Source organism: Bidens hawaiensis, unplaced genomic scaffold, assembly GCF_021521415.1.
Source record: "Bidens hawaiensis isolate Kalapana, Puna unplaced genomic scaffold, B.hawaiensis_p1.1 tig00021016_1, whole genome shotgun sequence".
Classification (NCBI taxonomy): domain Eukaryota; kingdom Viridiplantae; phylum Streptophyta; class Magnoliopsida; order Asterales; family Asteraceae; genus Bidens; species Bidens hawaiensis.
In genome coordinates, this window is record NW_027493243.1 from 80,007 (window position 1) to 104,871 (window position 24,865).

Here is a 24,865-nt window from a genome sequence, read left to right on the forward strand (position 1 = left end):
TTCGTCATTGTATTTATTGACGATATTTTGATATACTCGAAGAGTAAAGAAGAGCACGAGCAACACTTAAAGTTAGTTTTAGAGCTCCGGGATCAGGAGAAGTTATATGCAAAATTCTCCAAGTGTAACTTCTGGTTACAAGAGGTGCAATTCCTCGGTCACGTTATAAACCACCAAGGAATACACGTTGATCCGAGTAAGGTTGAAGCAATTAAGAATTGGCAAGCGCCTAAATCTCCAAAGGAAATCCGCCAATTCTTAGGCTTAGCTGGATACTATCGTCGATTTATAGAGAACTTTTCCAGCATCGCCCAACCTTTAACCCTCCTGACTCAAAAGGATCGGAAGTATGAATGGGGTGAAGAGCAGGAAACGGCGTTTCAAACGCTAAAACAAAGATTGTGCCAAGCGCCAATCTTAAGTCTCCCAGACGGAGACGATGGTTTTGTCGTGTATTGTGACGCATCCCGGAGAGGGTTAGGATGCGTATTGATGCAAAATAGTAAGGTTATAGCCTATGCTTCTCGACAATTAAAAGTTCACGAGAAAAATTACACTACTCATGACCTAGAACTGGGAGCAGTCATCTTCGCACTTAAAATCTGGAGTCACTATCTCTACGGTACAAAGTGCACCATCTTCGCTGACCATAAAAGTTTGCAACACATATTCGATCAGAAAGAACTGAATATGAGACAACGAAGGTGGGTCGAGTTACTGAGTGACTATGACTGTGACATCCGATATCACCCCGGCAAGGCTAACGTTGTAGCCGATGCCTTGAGTAGGAAAGATCGAGTTAAGCCACTACGCGTGCGAGCGTTGGGAATGATAGTCCAGTCGAACCTTTCGGATTTGATTCGAGTCGCTCAACGCGAGGCGTTGAAAGGGGACCAATTGGAAAAAGAGAGACTTTTCTGTAACGAGAAGAATTTCGAACAGCGTGTGGACGAAATTCTCTATTTCAAAAATCGGATTTGGATTCCGACCCTCCACGACCTTCGTAAATTGATCATGGACGAAGCACATAAATCAAAATATTCCATACATCCGGGATCAGATAAAATGTACAAGGATGTGAAAGAATTTTACTGGTGGCCAGGTATGAAAAAGGATATAGCCACATACGTCGGTAAGTGTACGACGTGTGCGAGAGTTAAGGCGGAGCACCAGAAACCCTCGGGAATGTTACAACAACCGGAAATTCCCGAATGGAAATGGGAGCAAATCACGATGGATTTCGTGACACACCTCCCTAAGACATCCCGGGGACATGATGCAATTTGGGTAATCGTGGATCGATTAACCAAATAGGCACATTTTATTCCGATTAGAAATAATTATAACACCGAGAGACTTGCGCAAATTTATATAAATGAAATAGTGTCTCGTCATGGCATCCCCATCTCGGTCATCTCCGATAGGGATAGCCATTTCACCTCCAAACTTTGGCAAGCTGTCCAAGAAGCATTGGGAATACGTATTGACCTAAGCACAGCTTACCACCCTCAGACCGATGGTCAGTCTGAGAGGACCATTCAAACTTTGGAGGATTTGCTTCGTGCCTGCGTACTGGACTTTAAGGGAAACTGGGATCAACATCTCCCACTCGTTGAATTTTCCTATAATGACAGTTACCATAGCAGTATAAAGGCAGCACCTTATGAAGCATTGTATGGACGGAAGTGCCGATCACCACTTTGCTGGTCTGAAGTGGGTGACTCGCAGGTCATTAGATCGGATCTGGTCCAGGAGACGACCAGCAAGATTCTTGAAATTAAGAACAACCTGAAAGCCGCGCGGGATCGGCAGAAGAGTTATGCCGATACCCGTCGAAAACCGTTGTCATTTGAGAAGGGGGAAAAGGTATATTTGAAAGTATCACCCTGGAAAGGAGTGGTCAGATTTGGAAAGGCGGGGAAGTTGGCCCCTAGATACATTGGACCATTCAGCATCACTGCAAAAATCGGTCCGGTAGCTTACCGATTAGAATTGCCTGAGGAACTAAGTGCAGTTCATAACGTGTTTCATGTGTCAAATTTGAAAAGATGTCTGGCGGATGAGACATCGGTGTTACCCTTAGAGGGTGTTCAAATAAATGATAAGCTCAACTTCGTAGATGAGCCCATTGAAATAGTGGACGGTAAGATCAAGCAACTTAGACACAATAAGATCTCGTTGGTCAAAGTTAGATGGAATTCGCAACGAGGCCCAGAATTTACTTGGGAACGAAAGGATGAATTTCGGAAGAAATACCCCCACCTATTTCCTCAAAAGGAAGTAGTTGACGTGTAAAATTTCGAGGACGAAATTTTTATAACGGGGGGAGAATGTAACGATTCCGGCAAATCCAGGTATACCCTAGCCGGTATATACTATTTACGTGTCATTTAATATTGATTATATGAGTTATAGTACGTTTATACGAGTATATATGATTCATAGTACGAATCATACTCGATTATATAGTGAATCGTATTGGAATTACAATTAACCAATGAACGATTATTGAAATCCGAACGAATCGGGAATTACATTATAGACGAAGTATATAATGTTTAGTGATGTTTACGAAGTATTAATGCTTCGGGATAAGTGAATTATAGCACAGAAAAAGGATTTCGATTTATTAGTACGTCGGTACGATAAACGAAACCTTTAACATCAAACCAAGCAAGAGACGATCGATCAAGCCGAAAAAGACGCGTAATTATTAGTAATATGATGTTTTAAGTCAATAAACGTCATGGGTTAAGTTTTTTTAAATTTTTTAAGTCGGTTTTATGTAAATTTTATTTTAACCCGAAAAACGACCATTTTGGGCTCGTTTTAAGCCGAATTACGCGTTTAAACGAGAAACGAACTGAACCAGATTATCCAAAACATTATCCGGATTACGGAAATCCGAATATGTGGCTTAGAATGGACTTGTGGGTCCCATCCCACCCCGTATGGTGGACCGATCGGCCCACCCCTTCCATAATATCATTTCATTTTCTTTTTTACAATATCAAACTCTCTCAAATCTCTTCATACATTTCAAGTGTTCATCCAAATTCATCACTTTTAACCAAGAACACAAGGTATAAGCATGTTATAATGCATAATCTTTGGTGTTGATTTCTTAATTTTGAGTTGTTTTGCAAGAACAAGAGGTTCCAAGTGAAATATGGGTGAAAACCCGAGATGGAACCGATCCTTGCTTGATCAAGTGATGTATACAAGTTATACACGGGATCTTGGTCCAAGAAACGAGTTAAAAGTGTCAATAACGAATTTTTACGGTTAAAATCTTTAAAAATGAATTTCCAAGTGAAAGACGGGTGAAAACCCGAGATGAAACCGACTCTTGCATGATCAAGAGATGTATACAAGTTATACAAGGGATCTTGGTCCAAGAAATGAGTAAAAAGAGTCGAGAACGGATTTTTACGGTTAAAACCTTTGTTTTTATATCAAAACCGACACTATGAAAGAAATGGTTTGATTGTTGGTGTAACTTGCTTGGTATAGTGTTATTGTGCTTGTAAGTGTTGTATCTAGTGGCTAGCAAAGGCTAGAAACCAAGATCTTTGCGATCTAACGCCAGAAAACACAAGATAGTTCGGTTTTCGCGTGGTTTATGTATTTTGGACAGATTGTAGTACGCTTAGAGTCAGGTCACGAAATTTCACAGAGATGATCTACACATGAAAATATGAGATCTGTGAATTTTTGGTAATTTTTGGATAAATGATGAATATTTGGTGAATTTAATGCTCGGTTTTGGCCAAAAATGGTGAAAAATAGCTAAACTTGATGAAAAATTCTGGAAAGTTTTGAATAAGCTTTTTATAACATATAAAAGTCACACACAAAATTTGAGCTCAGTTGGAGAAGTCTAAGGGGGCTTTTTGGTAAAACGGGTTCTAGGGCTTTCTAGCTCGGTTTTTGTGAAAACGGCTTGAAAAATGAGTTTTGGGTTCTGGAAAAATTCCAGGGAGTTATGAGGATGGCAGGGATCGTCCCAGAAAAATTTTGGGATTTTTCTAAAGTCTTTTGGTATTTTTGACATATTTAGTGTTTTAATAATGTTTAAAAATAGATAAATAAATGTAAATATAATAAAAATAAATCTAGAAAATTTTTATAAAATTTCTTACTGTCAAAATAAGTTTTTTTGCAAGATTTCAAGACCCGAGACTAAACGGGTAATTATTTGTGCTAAAAAGAACATAAAAACAAATTTTTAAAGCTTAAAACGTGTAAACCGGCAAAACTCGCATAAGCGAGCTGACTGGTATATAAAAACCTAAAAATGGACCATTTTCATAATACTAAGTAAATTAAATAAAAGTAAATCATCCGAAAATAATTCGGATGATTTGGGTAATTTTACCCGATTTTACTGTTTCCGGCACCTAAATGACGGAAACGGGCCCCGCGGCCAAACGGGGTGTCCAAACCGAGCTCTAATTTCATCACTTTAACTGAAATAACAGTCAAACACCATTTTTGGGTCGGTTGTGAACAAACTCATTTTTGAAACTAAAAACGGATAACCGTGCTAGGCACGCAAATCGAGGAAAACATAAAAATGATAATTTTGACCGTCAGACTCTAAGTAATGTCACAATCTGAGTCCTTAGAAGTGTCACGGGGTTAACATTGTCCCCGGATCGAGTACAGTACTGGGTTAACAATGTCCCCAGATGTACCGATTGGCACGGATTTAATTTATGGGAATTATATAGTAACGACTTAGATATCATATTACAGATCCAGGCTTATAGCAGTTCATTGTAGCACGCCCCGACTCACAGAAAGGTGAGTTTTCACGAGCCCCTTTTTAATGAACAGTTTTAAATATTTTCCCGGGGCGGAAAGCATGTCTTTATTAAAGTATTTAAGTACATACCGATCGTATGGAAACACTTGTATATTTATATATATATGGTTTGATGCACAGAATATATAAATTGCTTATCGTGTGAAATTGTTCTGGGGTAATATAGTTCCCAGAGGTTATTATTGTTCTGGGGTAACATAGTTCCCAGAGGTTATTATTGTTCTGGGGTAACATAGTTCCCAGAGGTTATTATTGTTCTGGGGTAACATAGTTCCCAGAGGTTATTATTGTTCTGGGGTAACTTAGTTCCCAGAAGATTAATGGAAATGTTCTAGGGTAACATAGTTCCCAGCATAATTACATTACTAATAAATGATTATTAAATGATCTGTCAGTGTTTATTTAAATTAGTGAAACTCACCAACTATTCGTAGTTGACCCGTTTTCTTTACATGTTTTCTAGGTATGCCCAAGTTGGAATAATTGATATGTGCTTAATGATCTGTGCTACTTGTTGGAAGCTTGCTGATCTATATTTTGTAATAAATATATTAATGTCTTATCGGTAAAACATGTGTGTAACAACTAGACAGTAACGAAACTCGCAACAATGTAATATGATATAAATTAATGTAGTGGTATTTTCTTTATAAGCAATGCTGTTGATATCAGATGTGTCTGTTGCATCCCGTTTACGTTTCCGCTGCGGTTACGGGGTGTTACACGATGATAATTAACCTTGCCAAGCAACTGGGCAGGCTTTCCAAGGCCAGTATATGCAATCGAGGCTCCCAAGCATCTCGGAAAAACTGTGTCTTTGTTGATGCACCTCGTATATTTTTTGTGCGTCACTTTGAGTTGGCATCCTCAAATATTTTTTATGATATAGTTAAGGAATACCTAAGTTTAACAAAGTTTATAAAATTTATACTCAAAATATTAAGGTTTTGAAATAAATAATTAAAATAATAATACTCAGATTCGCAGAACGTGTGAAGCGCTTCACGAGCCACTATCTCTGACATCTGTAAATACTCTTCCATGGCGTCGCTCGTAGTCCCATACGCTAGTTGACGAATTGCCGCCGTGCATTTTTGCATAGGAGAAAATCCCGGTTTACTCCCCGCTTCACCCTGTGTTGGAAGAATGCATAATCGCGTTCTAACAACACAAACTGTATTACAAAATTCGTAATAATTTACATAAAATAACGAATTAATAAAAAAACTATTTATTAAGAATATGTTACTTTAATCTTCATCATCAGACAACAGCCTACCATCCAACTAACCTTCTTACTCAACCCATCTTATAAATCAAAATGAGCCTTGTGTTTCCTTTCATTAATAGATTTCAAATGGTCCATCTCCCTCAACATAGGCAAATTATCTGATTCTAATAACGTCTTCCGGCTTATAATTTTGACACTACCATTTTCAAACCTCACCACAAACCTATTCTCATTAGGAAAGAATAATCACTCCCTCACATAAACAATCGGCTTAACATTCTCAACAAGAGCATCAAGTTTATCAACAATCTGGTCCTAAGATCATTCTCCTAAACAGACAGGAAATCTTCCTACTTCGTATAGAATGTATTTTTTTTCCAAAAATCTAAAGCTTAAAGAGCATACCTCATTAACATTATCCTTTTCGATTCTAGACAGATCACTCAAATCGAAGACATATTTGTTTACCAACATATCATAATTCCACACCACAATGTTCACCATTGATAATACGATTAGGTTTTTGAGTAAGGGTTTCAATGTTTCTGAGTAAGGGTTTGAAGATGATCGGTTTTTGTTGTAAATATTAATTATAATGAATTCTTGGAAGAAGATAGATATTAACTTAAGAACTATATTTTAAATTAATTGTTTTCTTGGAAGAAGATATAGCATGATGGTACCCGCTATTTTCAAACATAGCTGATAATAATTAGTAATATTAACTACAAAATTAAATATCAAACAAGTCAAATAATTAAGCAGCCCAATGGTATACAAACACAAAATATTCTAAGCCCAAATATATAACAAATCTTAACTAATAAAGCCCACTAAAATAAAAAAAATAGCATGAAGAAAAAATATAATATTATTAATTAAATGTTATATCAACTAAGTGCATATATATACTGCAACAAATGGTTTAAAATAAAGTTCGTTTTTACATAAACAATAATCTATATAAAATATAAAACATTAGTATGTTAAACGAAAATACGTAACTCAACCAAGTAAAATCATAGAATGGAGTTAAGTCAGATGTTAAATGAAAGAACATCAAAAGAAATATTTTATATATAAACAATTTGATATTATTAAAATTATAAAACCAAATCAATTCTATACTCAATTACATAACCAAATAAAATTTATAGAAATCCATTAAATAAAAGAAAATCCCAAATTATATATCTATAGAAGAGACCATTTATTTATAGGACCATTAAGAAAAGAAACCTACATTAAACCAATCACAAAACATGATATTAAACATAATATTATTACCAATATTTGAATCATTACATTATCGTACTTTTTAAATACTCAACTTTGTAACCAAATATAACTTATAGAATTGTCAATTTACTTATAGGCTCATTAAGAAAACAAACCTAAATTAAAACAATCCTGAAAAATGATATTAAACATAATATTATTAACAATATTTTCATCACATAAATTATTATTACAAATATTTTTTTAAAAAAATAAAAGTAAGCCGTGTAACACACGGGCTAAAAACCAGTGTGTGTGTATACAAGGAAAGTCGTCGGGACTCTCCAAATTGGAAGATTGTGATAAGACTGGTAAGGAAAGGATAATAACAATTTATTTTATAAGACTGGTTGCTATGGGGCGCAGAAGGGGGATGAAGGGAGCACGGTGGGCGACGTACACTGCCGCGGGGCACCATCAGTGGGGCGCGAATGGGAGAGGTGCGGATGTGTGGCCGGCGCGGAAGAGGTGGGGGTGGGGCCCATAATGGCTTTTTGAACGTTAAAATTAAAAATGATTCAAATTTAAATTGTATATATATCATTCACTCAATATTTACAAACATCTCATTCACCTATTTAAACTTTTTAAAATTTTTTCCACAAATATGTCTTCCGAATCATTTTCGACACCCGACTAGTACCCCGATATCGATATTATTTCATATTCAGATTCAGAGGATGAAGCACTTTTCCCAACATTCCTCATTATCCATTCTCTCTCTTTTTCCTCCCTACACACACACACACACATTCAAGAACACTCACATACTCTCTCAAGACCTGAATCCAAATCAGGGTTAAAGTAAGGAAGATTTTGTGTTCAAAATATCTTCAAACAACAAGAAACACTTCTAGGTTCCACGGGTTGTCCAGATCCGAACCCGAACCCGAGACCAAAAGGTGAGTTTCGGCAAAAAGGTTAAGATTTTAAGGTTGGCTTCGACATGCAAACCGATATAATGATAGATTGGGTTGTAAGATGAAAGAAAAATACAAACTTTATGAGCCATGAGCTAATGAGTGCGATATGAGAAGAAAAGTAGCGTTCGGGCCTTGTAAAACACGGGTAGACAAAGTTGGTACGACCCTAAACCCATAAAAAGAGTAAAATCGGGTCATAAAAAAGAGTCACGAAGTAAAATGGCTTTAAAATGGTAAAAATGAAGAAAAGGCAATTCTTATCGCATGAAACAGAATCTCATCACACAGCCATGTGATGCGAATGGTTTCCATGCGAATGGTTTACCATGTGATGCTAATGGTTTCCATGCGAAGGATTTACCATGCGATGCCAATAGTTCCATGCGAATGGTTTTACATGCGATACAAATTGTGGTAAAACGTGACTCGATCCATTTTCTGATGCATTTTTGATAAAGGCCTATTAATGAATATAAAATTTTTCCAAGCTAACCTAGCAACTCGACCCCAGCCAAGGGCTCTGCCCCTTGGATCCTGCGCCCCTAGACCCCGCTACCAGGGGCGCTGCCCCCGGACCCCCGTTAGTTGAAGCGTTCATTAATGTAGATGTACGAAGTAGTAGTAATAGATAATTGATTCTCGTAACTTGTTACACAGTTAGCCGCACACAGCTAAGGAAGGGCATTACCATTAACTCAGAGAGAAACCGACTGCAGGTGAGTTTCTAGCCCCTTATCTATTATGTTTTCGGGGTTGTGTGCATACTCCTATGTGTTTAGTGAATACACTTACCTTAAGTGGTAAGTGTATGCTACTTGAATGTCAATGAATGATATACTCATGGTATAGAAAGAGTTAGGAGTACGTATGTGGACGTGTATGATTATAAATATATAACATGTCAACAAAGTACGTATGGATGTATGGTTTAATGATGGTACGGAAAGAAGGGACCAGACCCTTATAATATCTGTGATGTTATGGACCAGACCAATATAATATCTGTGATGTTAGGGACCAGACCCTTACAATATCTGTGATGATAGGGATCAGACCCTCATAATATCTGTGATGATAGAGACCAGACCCTAATAATATATGTGATGGTTGAGATAGAATAGCTTATGGTATACCATAGGAAATTATGAAATAAAGTATGTAAGTGCATATGCATGTATGTAAAGTATGTATGAAAGAAGTAATAATAAGTAAAGTACGAATAAGTATCTTCGGACATGTATAAATAAGGACATGAAGGTATTGTATGTTAAATTGATTAACTAGAACTCACACAGCGTAGCTAACTTTTAGTATGCATGCAGGTAAATAGGTTAAAGGAACTGGCTTGAGGATGACACGTGGCAGAGACTGGAAGACTGGCATCTTGAGAAGAAATATTATGAATTATTATGTTATGTTTAAGACAAGATTTGTGTTTTGTAATATACCGGTTGATGTTTTTAATTATTCCGTGAAAGTTTTAATTAACTCTGATTTTAGAACTGTGTTTATGGCAGCGGGAACGGGGCCTTACAAGCATTGCGAAAGCTCACAACCACGAACAAGACAACCACATCTTCAACGGGATCGTGTAGGTGCTCATGTTACGCGAACTCTTCACGTTTCACAGCACGTCTTCTCGTTTTCCTAGGCGACGCACTCGAAACTCAACCCACAAAACGACAACCCAAACCATCAAGCAAATGACCATCGCAGTCCCGACCATGACAAACCAAGATTCATCACCAACCGCAACAATATAAAGCTATGCCCGAACCATTCCAGACCTAACACAACTCTTGAACATTCAAACTCAACCCAACAAGGATGCATACACGAGAACCCATACATGTTCAACACCACCCATCTATTCCCACAACATGCTTCCTAACAATTTACCTTGCCATATGCTCACACTTCAAGCCTGTAACCATTGTAACGACCTGAGCACCCCACAATACTTACGCATGCCTAACTTGTTTCCGCCATTCAATACGTTATCTTGCGTTTTCTATCCACAAAAAAATTTTTATTCGTTTTTGACGTCAATGTTTAAACCTTTTCAAACTCATCAACCATTCCTGAAATTTTTAAATAAATAAAATTTCCGCGCATATTTCCCCTTAAACACCTTTTACTCGAAATTTCAAATCTTGATTATTTTAAAATGGTCACTTAATAAATATAAATATTCATATATTCACAAAAATATTTTTGCTATACGAAGTATAATCGCGATGATTTCCTTCAAAAAAAACTTTACGACAATTCAAATGGTTAATTTTTATCACTATAATTATTTCTATTATTATTATTATTAGGAAAATTGGTTTTAAACAATCCCAACTATCACCTATTGGCAAATAACAGACTCAACTTTGCACTTGGCTGGTGGCGGTCCTAACTAAAAGGGTATTTGTTCTTAACGGGCCGCGACTAACGGATGTTAACCTCGTTAGCGATTTGCTGACGTTAACCTTCTTCTCCGGCTGGAAACCTGCAACTCGCCTCCATTCTCCATAATATCATCACACCGTCTCCCTCCCTCTTCAAAACACATCAGAAATTTGAAAATGAAGTACATTACATATTCTTCCATAGCCAATCCCTAGATACCAAACCCGATCTTATTTTCAAAAATTTGAAATCAATGTTACACGATCTACAAAATAAGCATAGGGCTTTTGTTGAGGGTGTCAAAACGAGTCAAATGAAGTGTCAATTACCTCGAATGACGCACGATTGACGAGGGTGGACTTCGCCGGAGACAACGACGGCGACACGTCGGTTAGGTTTTGTATGAGGGGAAAGATAGAGAGAGAGACGGTGTAACGATATTAGGGAGAATGGAGGCGAGTTGCAGGTTTCCTGCCGGAGAAGAAGGTCAACGTCAGCAAATCACTAACGGGGTTAACATCCGTTAGTCGCGACCCGTTAAGAACAAATACCCCTTTTGTTAGGACCGCCACCAGCCAAGTGCAAAGTTGGGCCTATTATTTGCCAATAGGTGATAGTTGGGATTATTTAAAACCAATTTTCCTTATATTATTATCATTACCACCATTATTATTATTACTAGCAATACCTTTATTATTATTAATAGTATTCTTATTATTATTACCAAAACAATTCGCGTAACAATAATAAACTCAAAAAATGTTTTGGTTATTTGGTTGTATATTATTTTATTATTATTATTATTATTATTATTATTATTATTATTATTTCAATAAAACCATTAAAATAAAATAAAATATTTTGCTTCAAAAAAAGAGTTCTAAGCCCGTGGGGCTATTATATTATCACTACAAATTTTTGTATTTAATATGGCATTTTAATTGACGATTCTCTATAATGTTTTCATAGGTTCCACCCAATAGAAAACCCTTTACCCTAAAAGTTTCACAAAGTTTTCTAAACTTTAGCGTTATCTAAGGGTATATTTCTAGCATTATATTATTTTTTCTTGAGATATAAAACGTCACATTTGTAAGCGATTTTCACAAACTTAAGCAGTCTCAACAATCATTCCTTATCCCTTCTTTGTTAACGTCAACGGATTCCGAGATAATAAATCATACCACCGTCCCCATAGTAACCTTCATACCACAACCCATCTTCGAAAAGACAAGCATTGCAAACTACCTTTTATTTTCCTTCCTTTCTTTTTCATATAGATATATTGTGATATATATTATTCCATATGGACATTTTCGAAATAATTTTTATGTATCGATTTCTTTCGAAGATTGTTTACGAATTTAATATTGAGTTTGGTTATTCGTTAATTAATGAACTTTTTTCATTCGTAGTTGCATTTTGAATCAGTTTACATAGTTATTTCAATCTCGTGGTCTATAATCGATTCCCATAAACGTAATCTTTTAGTGGGAGTTCGGACTATGAGCAAGTTTATACACATGTTGAGTTTATTATTGTTACGCGAATTGTTTTGGTTATTTGGTTGTATTTCCGCTTGATATTTTATCAATTTGAGACCAATGTTTTACGTTGATCTCGAAGTCGCAATTATTTATTTTGTTATTATTAATCTCAAATGTTGCCCTTAAACACGTTGACATTTTCTTTATTGAAAATTTTCATTTGTTTAACGAGTCGTTATTGACTCCAAGAACTTGCTCGATTCTGTTATTAAAGTTTCGTCTATCTATCATATTCTCAAACCCAATAATTTACTGACTTACACGTTTATATTTTGTTGGCTAAATGCCACATTTATTTATTTTGTTATTATCGACTTCAATGTTCTGTTTAAGTATGTTGATGTTCATGACTTTAACGTTTCCATTCGTTATTATTATTCTAGGTTACTCTAGAACCTCGCTTATTTCATTAGAATTTCAATATCATAGGAATTTCGTTTAAATTACAACGTTTTCATCTATTTGGACATAATGTTTCGCTTATCCTTAACCTTAGGACTTGTTTATAGATTTTTGTTATTTTCAATCCTTATAGTTTATTATTCTTAATTTAAAAGCTTCATATCAGAAATCTATTTTTATACTAACCCACACAATGGGACGGATTATGTGGTCAATCCGACGATAAAGGTAATTATGGGTCGACACGTAATTATCCAAGTCCTCGCATAGAAGACATAATAAGTACGTTGTGTGCAATAACTCTAAACCTGGAATGATTTTGAAAGACGAGACAAATGCAGTATGATAAGGGCATGGTGATATGCCGCTGGTACATCCTATATATAAGTGTTCTTGCCATATTCCCATTTGTGGCGTCTTTCGGGTCATTTAAAGATCGACGTTATTGTTTTTATTTAATTGTGTATATAAAAATCGTTAAAACTTTTAACAACTCCCTATATTAGTTGTATTCTTCTAAAATTTTATTTTTATTTTATTTTCGGAACGTAATTTCTAAAATTTGTGAATCCTGTAACATTCGTTACTTTTCAAACCTCAAAACCCGACCTGTTTCGAATTTTTTTAGTTTCTTTTATAAATATATGTGTGTGTGTGTGTACACATATATTATAATGTTAATTGTTAATCTAAAGTTTCGTTTCATGTATTTATATGACATTCGTATTTGAATTTGTATTCGTTAAATCGACTCGTTTTGTCGTTGCGATGTGTGTTTGTTATTTGTTCATCATTAATATATTTCTCGATGATTTACAAATATTGCTCGTTCGTTGTTTATTCATGAAATTTTGGGATCTAAAGTCTTCGTTTAAATGTTTAATTAATCCTCAAACAATACTAGCTAATATAATAAATATCCAAGTTTATAGCAAAATTCAAAGTTCGGGATTCAATTCCTAAAGTACCTTTTAATTTTCTACTCTTAAAACAATATCAAATGTAACATCCAACTTTTGTTAAATAAATAACAGAAAGTTTTGTTAATAGTGTGTGTCGATTAAATTAGTCATGTGTTAAGTGTTTGGGAGTAGGATTTGGAAATGGGTGGTGGGACTCGTGAAACCCCCTCTACTCTTAAAACAATATCAAATGTAACATCCAACTTTTGTTAAATAAATAACAGAAAGTTATGTTAATAGTGTGTGTCGATTAAATTAGCCCAACCACTTCTTCTTTTCCTTTCTTTTTCTCATCCAAACACACAAACACACACTCAAGAAACACATGCATACTCTCTCTCTAGCACTCAGATTTAAAATCCAAGCCAAAGAAGGGTGGAATCTCGTGTTTAAAATCGTCAAGTAACAAGAATCACATCCAGATCTATGTATTGTCTAGATCTGAACTCGAACCCGAAGCAAAAAGGTAGGTTTCGGTTTAAATGGTTAAGTTTCATGGTTAGAATCGTCATGCAAACAGATATAATAATAGATCGGGTTGTAAAATGTAAGAAAAATATAAAATTGGTAAGTTATAACCTCTTGGGTACACTTTAAGATGAAAAGGTGGCGTTGGACTTTGAGAGATGGGTTCAGGATCAGGTGCATGGGGTCAGAATGTGTCAAAAGATGGCTTTAAAATAGTAAAAATGACAAAAGGCAGGAATTTCGCATCGCACAGCCATGCGAAACGAAATCAATAATTTCGCATCGCATGACCATGTGAAGCGAAACAGTTTCATGCGAAGCGAAACGCTTCCATGCGAAGCGAAACAGTTCCATGCGAAGCGAAATTCTTCCATGCGAAATTTTATAAAATTCATTTTTCTGATGCATTTTTGTTGAAGGACTGTTAATGAAAACAAAATTTTTCCGAGCTGACCTAGCAGCTCAACCCCAGCCCCCGCCCCTTAGACCCTGCTAGGGGCTGCTGCCCCTAGACCCCGGTACCAGGGGCGCTGCCCCCGGACCCCCGTTAGTTGAGGGTGTCATTGACTTAGATATAAGAAATAGTAGTAATGGATATTTGACACTCGTAATGCGTTATACAGTTAGCCGTGCACAGCTAAAGAAGGGCATTACTATTAACGGCGAGAGAAACCGACTTCAGGTGAATTTCTCTAGCCCCTTTATCCGTTATGTTTTTGGGGTTGTGTGCATACTCCTTTGTGATAGTTGTTAATACACTTAACTTGAGTGGTAAGTGTATGATATGTGTATGTTATATGTATGACTAAGTATTGAATGTTATTATGGAATGTTTATACGGATGAATATGTACATATACGTATATACATGACCAGAAGATATGTAAAGTGTGCATGAAAGAAAATGAATGTATGATCGAGTGACGTGACAGGTATGGTTATTGGAGACAAAGGGACCAGACCCTAATAATATCTGAGATGGAAGGGACCAGACCCTGATAATATCTGAGACAGAAGGGACCAGACCCTAATAATATATGAGACAGAAGGGACCAGACCCTAATAATATCTGAGACAGAAGGGACCATACCCTAATAATATCTGTGATGGTAGAGATAGAATAGCTTGTGGTAAATTACAAGGCCTTATGAAAGAAAGTATGTAAGCGCGTGTGCATGTATATAAAGTTTGTATGAAAGAAGTAAGAGTAAATAAGGTATGAATACGTATCTTTGGATGCGTATGAGTAAGGGTATGAATATAATGTATGTTAAATGATTAACTAGAACTCACTCAGCATAGCTGACTTTTAGTATGCATGCAGGCAAATAGATTGAGGCAGCTGGCTTGAGGAGGGACACATGGCATGGACGGAAGAGATTGGCATCTATGAAGAAGTGTCAAGACTATTTTATGTTAAGTTATGAAAAGACAATTTGTATGTTAAGACAAAAATGAATGTTTGTAATGTGATGTTTGAAGTTTTAAATTATTCCGCGAAAGTTTAAATTAACTCGGATTTTAGAACTGTGTTTATGAGTAAATCCAACACCATAATAGGGTTACCGGGAACGGGGCCTTACATCAAAGTACAAGGTTTAATGTGCAATCATAGTTTAAATTTGATTTTAATAGAGTATGAGACTTGAAGGACCAGCTTGTAAATACATTTAAATTATAATATAATATTAACTAACCAGCCCCCCCCCCAATACCTATACACCACGGTTTCCCGGTGCACTGTTCCGGCGACTTAATGTAATTCCGGCAGCCCTAACACACGTCGTAAATCACGCATTTGACCTGTTTAATTGTTGTAACGGCCGTAGACTACAATAACAAACCATAATTCCGTCCATAACGTGTTATAAAACCTTAATGCGGACAATTTAATCCCATGAAATCCGTTTAAGCACCGGACAAAATATCAAATTGCAATAACGAGCTTTAAGCATCTTTCGTTACAATTAATCTTATAAATAGGCCAAAAACATTCATCCAAACTCGTCCCCTACCATCAAACTAATCTAAAACACTCTCTAACTATCCCGTTTTGATCTTCAAAGTTCGTTTTTCGGGCGACTGTGGTTTTCCATCAATTCATAACTTTAACAGGTAACATGTATATGCATTTGAATAGTTTTTAGGCGTTAATCAAAATCCCTAAACTAATTTTAACAAAAAAGAAGCGAAGCAAGCAGATTGAATTCTAGGGTTTGTAAGGAGGAAGAAAATGAATAATTATGTTAATATATATATATATATATATATTCTAATCCTAAACTAACTTGCAAGCCAGATCAGATGGTTAAGGCATGTTAGTGTGAATCCTAAGACCCGAGTTCGAACCCGGGTCAGCGCATTTTAATTCCTTATTTTTTTAATCTTTTCCTTTATGTTAATAATCAATTTATTTCATTTAAAAATAATTATAAATCAAATAAAATTGTCTTAACTTAAATACATTTTTTTATAAATTAAATTTTACCAAATTTCATCCAAAAACCCAACTCTTTCATATTCGTAATGTTTCGTAAAAAAACCCATTAATGTATTATTAGTATTATTTTCACTAAACTTTATAAAACCCCTAAAACTAAGGTAAGCGAGATAAAATCATATCGTTAAGATCCGGCTTCGTAAATATGATAAAATTCTCATATTAATAATAAATTATTAGTTGAAATAATATTTAAATAATATAGTTTGTTAACTTTAATATTCGTTTCATTAAACTTTAATTCGTTAAACCATTAAAGATAACTTTATAATTCGCTAACGTTAATTCTTTGGAGTTAAAATTCGTTAGTCTTTAATTCGTAACACAATTAGTCTTCGAGATATAATTCCCATTTAAAGCGTACATTATAATATCGTAACTCTCATATTAGTGTTAAAATTATAATTTAAATAATAAACAGCGTTAAAGTTTCGTAAAACTCAAATATAATATTATAATATAAAGTGCCATAAAATGCTAATAAAAATATATTAAAATCCCTTTAACTAAATTATTGTATAAACTTCACTAATCCCTATAGGTAGATTATTTTTGTTTTCAATTATAGTTCGTGAAGTTCGGTTGCTTCGATTTCGTTATTGTGCTTTCGGTTTTTATTACAAGTTTACCTCCGATTTCAAGGTGAGTTTCTCACAACCCCTTTTTAAACGTTTTCATATTTTGGGGTAACATATGTATCTATTACAAATTCAAGTATTACGATTTCGATTACAAACTAAAATTCACTATATGGACTTGTGTGTTACTTGATTACTTGCTCGAATTTTACTTGCACGTGGTAGCCTCAATAAGTATGATCATACGCTCCCCTTTGCACTCAGATCCATTGTATCGAGTGGAAAAGGGACTCATTATCCAAGTATGTTGGTTGTTACCAACTAGAAAGGACCTTACTTGTGCGATTACCCGAGTACGTTGGTTGATACCAACTGGAAAGGACTTCACTTGCTCGTTTATCACTTGTTCATGAATTGTATGATTTTTATGTATTTATATCAAACTGTGGGAACTCACCAACTATTCCTATAGTTGACATTATTTTATACATATGTTACAGGTACAAGCATTAGACGATAAACGTCAGTATTTCAAGAAAAACACAAGCCAGCCAGAAAGGACATCGAAAAGGCATTCGAGGTATTAAAGAAACGTTGGTCTATTATTAGACAACCGGCTCGTTTTCAACAAATGGATAAGTTAAGAAACATAATGTACACTTGCGTTATATTGCATAATATGATATTGGAGGACTCGAGTAGAGCAATTTGCCAAGTCGAGTACAACGATGAGCCAGAGCCGATCTGTACACTAAACGAAAATAAGAAACTTGCTAATTTATTAAGAACACGAAAAAGGGAAACGAATTTCAGCCTTTGATCGCATTTGGTTGAACATCTTAGAAGTAACAAGCAACATGGTGACGGGTGGGTTTTCCCTGGAACTCGAGATAACTATGAGGCGCTTAAGAGTTCCGTACGGCTGGATTGGGCCAGGTGGCGGTGGCCTTTTTATTATTGGATCACCCCGTACGAAGTACCTAGGCATTTTATATTTATTGATAGTTAAGAAAAAAAATATTAAATGAAAATATTGAAAAGTAACTAATTAGGTTTTAAAAAGAGAGTCAAAAAGTGAAAAGCTACATAAGTAAACTTGGACCTTTCAGTTTTAACATCGCATCCTCTTTATGTACTCTCTATTTCTTTCTGTATACTCACCCTTCATCTCCTTTAACTACCTCTTATGTTCTTTTTACTTACTCAAGTCAGGAGTTTCTAAAAGAACTCCAATATGAGCAGTGTTACCTTAAAAACTATGATTTGAGCTATGTTTTCAAGTTAATATCTATCTTCTTCCAAGAATTCATTATAATAAATATCTACAACAAAAGCCGATCATCTTCAAACCCTTACTCAAAAACATTCAAACCCTTACTCAGAAACCTAATTGTATTATCAATGGCGAACATTGTGGCGTGGAATTATGATCTGCTGGTAAACAAATACGTTTTCGTTTTGAGTTATTTGTCTAGAATCGAAAAAGATAATGCTAATGAGGTATGTTCTTTAAGCTTTAGATTTTTGGAACAAATACAATCTATACAAACTAGGAAGAAGTTCCCGTTTGTTTAGGTGAATGATCTTATGGACCAGATTGTTGATAAACTTGATGCTCTTGTTGAGAATGTTAAGCCGATTGTTTATGTGAGGGAGTGGTTATTCTTTCCTAATGAGAATAGGGTTGTGGTGAGGTTTGAAAATTGTAGTGTCAAAATTATAAGCCGGGGGATGTTAGTAGAATCAGATAATTTGCCTATGTTGAGGGAGATGGACCATTTGAAATCTATTAGTGAAAGGAAATACAAGGCTCATTTTGATTTAGAAGATGAGTTGAGTAAGAAGATTAGTTGGATGGTAGGCTGTTTGAACAGTGAATCTAATTTTTATGATCATTCTGATAATGTGGTTCCTAATGATGAAGATTAAAGTAACATTTTGAAGGTAATATATTCTTAATAAATAGTTTTTTTATTAATCAGTTATTTTATGTAAATTATTATGAATTTTGTAATACTGTTTGTGTTGTTAGGAAAAGCTATTAGATTTGTTAGATCATTACTAATGAAATGCTAAATCACTTACTTCAAGTTTGATAAGTATTTACATAATCTAAGTGTCTAATGTGATATGTTAAATCACTTAGTTCAAGTTTGATAAGTAGTTAAATCACTTGGTTCACTTGGTTCAATTATTTTATGTAAATTATTATGAATTTTGTAATACTGTTTGTGTTGTTAGGAAGAGCTATTAGGTTTGGGTCGATTTGGAAACGGTTTTGGTGAAACCGATTTTACTATCAAACCGGTTCGGTTTGCATAGACCCGGCCTCAAACCGGTTGTTTTGTACACCTCTACTTTGTTCAAAACTATAGTTGGGCCTGTCTGGAACCCTTCGTCCCTTCCTACATCTGTCCATGTCATTTTTGGAATGGTTAGTTAGAGCCCATTTCAACCAATGCAATTGCCTATTAATTTTCCAAGACTGTATTTTGTTGGGCTTTAAACAATTGAGCATGAGCACTTGCACTTGCACTGTTGCTTTAGTCACATATAGCTTTAGTCACATATAATTAAATAATAGTTGGATAAAGAAAACCGTTAACATTTACAAAGTATTAAATATTAGAATTTTGCGAGTTCTCTTTTTTAAACATTTTTCTTTTTACATTATTTGATGTTAAGGTCCTGTAATGACAGTAATGTGCTACCACTCTTGAATTTGCATATCTAACACTGTGTTGAAATTCTCAAACTCATAATAATGACGATTGGTGATGCTCATTTTTTCTCTTTTATATTTCGGATCAACATATTGATCATCCATGTCGACCATTTCAATCTCATTTTCTTCACAAAAAGATGCTATCTCTTTCAAAAATGAATCAAATCCATTAAGTCTATATGCTTGTAGTTCTTATTTAGTTGCCTTAACGATCTCCATTGCATTAACTATATCTTGATCCTTTCTTTGAAGATTTTGAGACAAATTATTAGTAATCCCCAATACATACTTCATCAAGTGTAAATAATATGCAAAATCATATGTCTTCATGTATTTTCAAATTCCATTTGCTTGTCTTTGCTTCACATTAGTGTCACCGTGGTTTCTAATATATTCAAGCACTTCAATAACCGACGGATACAATTGAAGCAAACGGGTTAGTCTTTTATGATGAGAGCTCCAACGTGTATCTCCGGCTCTTGCAATGGAAAGCTCTTGATTTAAACCACTCCCGGTTTCAACTTCTTCAAGACCAATAGCTTCTTTCAATTTTTCTTTTTGACTTTCCCGAATCATATCTATTTGTTTGCAAGATGCACAAACCACATTTGTCAAAGTCGACACCTCTTCAAAAAAATCTCCAAATTTGATCATGTTTATTTGCAAGACCCACAACAACTAGTTGAAGTTGATGAGCAAAACAATGTACAAAATAAGCAGAAGAATTTTCTTTCAAAATTAAACTTTTTACCATTAAACTCACCTGCCATATTGCTTGCACCGTCATATCCTTGACCTCTAACCTTAGTTAAACTCAAACTATATCGAGCAAATAATTCATCAATAGCATGTTTAAGAGATAAGGTCGTCGTATCCTTGACATGAACTAAACCAATAAACCGTTCTTTAACAAGTCCCGATTTATCCACATATCTCAACACCAAAGCCATTTGTTCCTTCTTAGAAACATCCCTAGACTCATCAACTAATATAGAAAATACATCATTACCAAGTTCTTCAAAAATTTGTTTTAGTACTTCTTCAGCAAAACAATTAATGACCTCCTTTTGAATTTGTAGAGACGTCATTTGGCTATTCTTTGGGGCATTTTGTAATATATCTTTACCAATTGATTTGTTGATCTCACCCAATAATTATAGCAACTCCAAGAAATGCCCTTTGTAATATGACTTTTCGGACTCATCATGGCCACGGAATGATAAGGCGCCGTTAAGTAAAGCTATAGAAACAATAATTGTAGCATGCAATCAGATTCTACAGTCAGCTTTCTCCTTACTAGTCCTCTTTTCAAATGCAAAACAGATAGCTTTATCTTGATTCTGCAAGTCTTCACATTTTTTAACAGCCTTGTTGTGGAAACTATTTAGTTCACCAACACGTTCCTTAAGTCTTCCTTTTTATGCCAAGAATTAAAGCCTTCACTTGTAAATGCGTCATTTGGACCAATCTCTTTGAATAAGTAACAAACAAAGCAATATACCCTATTTGTCTTTTCACTATATTCCAACCCGTTTTTATAATTTGCATGCCATTTCGAACGAAAACGCCTTGCTTCACCAAAAATTATTGTTTGTGGAAATTCATCTAACATTGGTTGATACGGACCTCTAACTAAATACGTTCATCTAATTTCATCCTTTTGACTAGGGTGATAAGATGATATTGGTTTTCGTTTGGATGGATCCCATGGAAGACCATTCAAATCTATTTTTTGAGGAGTGGCATTTGAAAACAAAGAACCAAAATTGGTCGGCGCTCTTTTAAAAAAACTATGAATATCCCCTAAATGCACAAATTCAAAACATCCTAGTAAGCAACATTCAACACATAATTCTATTAAAACATAATTGTAAATGATAAACATAAACATAATTGTAATTATAAATGACTATTTAAAAACTAACATTGTTTTTTCTTACTCATACTTGATTTGACTATTTAAAAATCAAAATAAAAGAAAGAGTCGTTGTGAAGTACAAATCGAATGATCAATTGAAACCTTAAACACTTGAAGCAATCAAAGCAAGAGTCAATTGGTCGTTGTTGACCCTCTTAAAAAATCTTTTAATTAAACTATGGACAAAGAAATACAATTATACAAATAAATATGGCCTCATATAATAATAATATGAAAATTTTATTATGTTACAAAAATACACTGGAAAGATATATATAATATAATAATAATAATATAGATATCTTACAATAAGGCTTAAACTATTCTAAGATGAAAGACCAAAAACATAAAAATAGAAAATACACACCTAACACCTAAAAGGATTAAGAGGACGAGGTGAACTATAGAACTGGGAAACCGGAATGGTAACTTGCGGCCAGCAGGCGATTTTCGAATTCTGATTGACGAAGGTAGAAGGAGGCAGGAGCCAGCCAGGAGCCAGGAGGTCAAAGGTGATGCTGTACGTAAGAAATTGAATCATCCGTGTTTTTGGCTGCTTCTATTTTTTTTTTAATTTCTATTCAGGTATTATGTTTAAGATTGTTAATTGGGTTTGGCTTATTAACCCATTTTATTAATAACTTTGGGCTTTTTTATGGGTTCGAATATTTTTTTAAAATGATACTAGGTTCGCTCGCCCAAAAAGTATGGGTTCACTCGAAAATATGTGGCTCTGCCACTGGCTGCACACCTCACAAATATCCAAAGACGACCACACGCTAAGTTAATACAAATTTAAGTCATTGACTAAATTTTACTCAATAGTCAATATCAAGCCCTGTTAACTTATAACTAAGAGCATTCTCAACCTATCTTCTAAAATTATGTGAGGGTGTTTTGTAAATTATAGGGTGAGGTTATAAGTGATTGTGAATGTAAATTATAGGACGGAGAGAGAAAATTTAGTGATTTTTTTTTAAATTTTTAGGAAAAATTTGTTTGCCCTTATTTATTTTTTAATATTTGTTGAATTGGCTGTGAGTGGAGGAGAGAGAAATTGTAATGATAAATGTATAAAATGTATTATTTAATTAAACAAGATAGAAACATAGTAATTTTTCGGTAATTATAGAGATGAAGATGATGGACGTGCTGGGAATGTTCTAATAGATTCAGGGATGGGCAAATTCGGTATCGGTAACCGCGACCGGTACCGATTTGGTACCGTCGGTACCAAAGTTTTGAGTTTCGAGACTGGTATTTTCCGGATTTTTATCTTCAATACCGATACCGAACCGGATATTTTGATACCGGTACCAGTACCAGTACCAAGAATTTATGATTTTCGAGACCTTGATTTTCGGTACCAATACTGGTACCATACCGATCTCCACTTAAATAGATCATATAAAAATCTCATATTGCTTAAAATTTTTATAATAATAATAATAATAATAAATATTATAAAAAATTAAAATTAAAAATCCAAGATATTTCCAATAGCATGACATCATCACATTCACATTGGATCCCCCACTTTCTAGGAATCAATCAAACGTCACAAATTTCAAACATCATGACGTCATCTTTTCGCCGGTTTATATGAAGCATATATCCCCATACCCAATATAACATATGATATCATCCTCTAAATCCCTAACCCTCTCAGCTACAACAACGACGTCGTATTAATATTAATATTACCATGGAGAATAATTTAAACAAAAAACGTTCACAACTTAACGTAGCCGTTAGAAACTCCGTCAAGAAAGTCAGAACAAAAAAGGAACGGTCTAACTCTAACGGCAGAGTAACGGCGGAAGAAGCTGAGTTGGAGGAGTTTTTGGAAATATTAAACCGGTTGCAAGATGGGTTTAATCGGTTACGGAAAAAGAACGCCGCCGGCGAGTTTGAGTCACCGGCGGCGAAGGTTTCCGGCGAGTTTCATGACGGAGATGTGACACGAAACGACACCGTTTTGGGATTTGATCTAAACACCAACCCGGACCCGGCATCTGGTTAGTAGTGGCGGACCCAGGATAAATATTCACAACGGTCGGGAAATGGTTGATGTCAAAATTTTATAAGGGTCAGGATGGGAATTTAGAATATATATATCTTTTAAAAATAATTTCACAGTGGTCGACCGATACCTACACCTCTAGTGTAGGTCCGCCATTGCCGATTAGTATTATGTTTAGTTTTTCGGTTATTGAGTTTGTATAAGTTTTTAGTATGTTAAGAAATATTTTAGTTTTGGTTCTACTTATTACATGATTTGTTTTGATGTTTGATCTAAACGCGTTTTATTTTGTACTGATCTATTTTTTTTTTCGGGATTGTACTAATGAAAATCATGGGTTTGACCCTTAGTGCAAGCATGAATGTTGTTGATGGAAGTTTGAACATGGTGTTAGGCAAAACATTGTAGTGGCGTGCAATTTGGTTATATGTGTAGCTAAAAATTCAAATTTGTGTAAATTATCATTGACCTAAAAGTTAAAGCTTGCATTGCACTCACACGTTAAGGGTGAACGTTTTAGGCGTATTGGGTGCGCCCATGGCGGAAAAAGCAGGTGTGGAACGGAGAAGATCATCATTTTCCTAGTTTAATTCTTATAAACCAACCAAACAATTGCATATCATACTTCTCTTTTCAATTTTTTTTATTTATCTTTCATTTCAAATCATAACATAGCTTTTTTTTTTTAGAAACATTTACTAGTTAGTTAAAACGTCATGTCACATGAATAGTGAGGCTTTAACTATGAGATTTGTTAACCCGCGTATTGTGGTTTAAATAGATATATTAAATACAAGGGAAAAAAATGAAATGAAAAAAAGTATAATTGGTTATTTAAGGTGGCCCTACCATTTCCTTGTAAAAGTCTCGTTACCGTGTTAACTAACCCACCATAACACCCGGACCTTAACGACCCAACTTGATGCAGGCAACATTTTTGGCCCGACCACCTTTGCTATAGAGCCCCCTTCAATTAAAGTGTGATATTTTGCAAGCAAAGATTCACATGGTCTCCATTAATTTGTGGTTGAAAATATTGAAGAATCATAAAACTGGTCCAATGAAAACTCTTAAAGATATGTACAC

At 34.9% G+C, this 24,865-nt stretch overlaps 1 protein-coding gene across 1 annotated transcript; it reads right to left on the reverse strand.

Moving 5' to 3' along the window:
• Window positions 1-20,174: 20,174 nt before the first annotated feature.
• Window positions 20,175-20,926, reverse strand: LOC143562414 (uncharacterized). The gene is made up of 2 exons (XM_077050222.1): window positions 20,602-20,926; window positions 20,175-20,464 (listed from the first exon to the last, which is right to left on the reverse strand). Exons 1-2 carry the CDS (start codon window positions 20,924-20,926, stop codon window positions 20,175-20,177), a joined length of 615 nt encoding a protein of 204 aa, XP_076906337.1.
• Window positions 20,927-24,865: the final 3,939 nt, after the last annotated feature.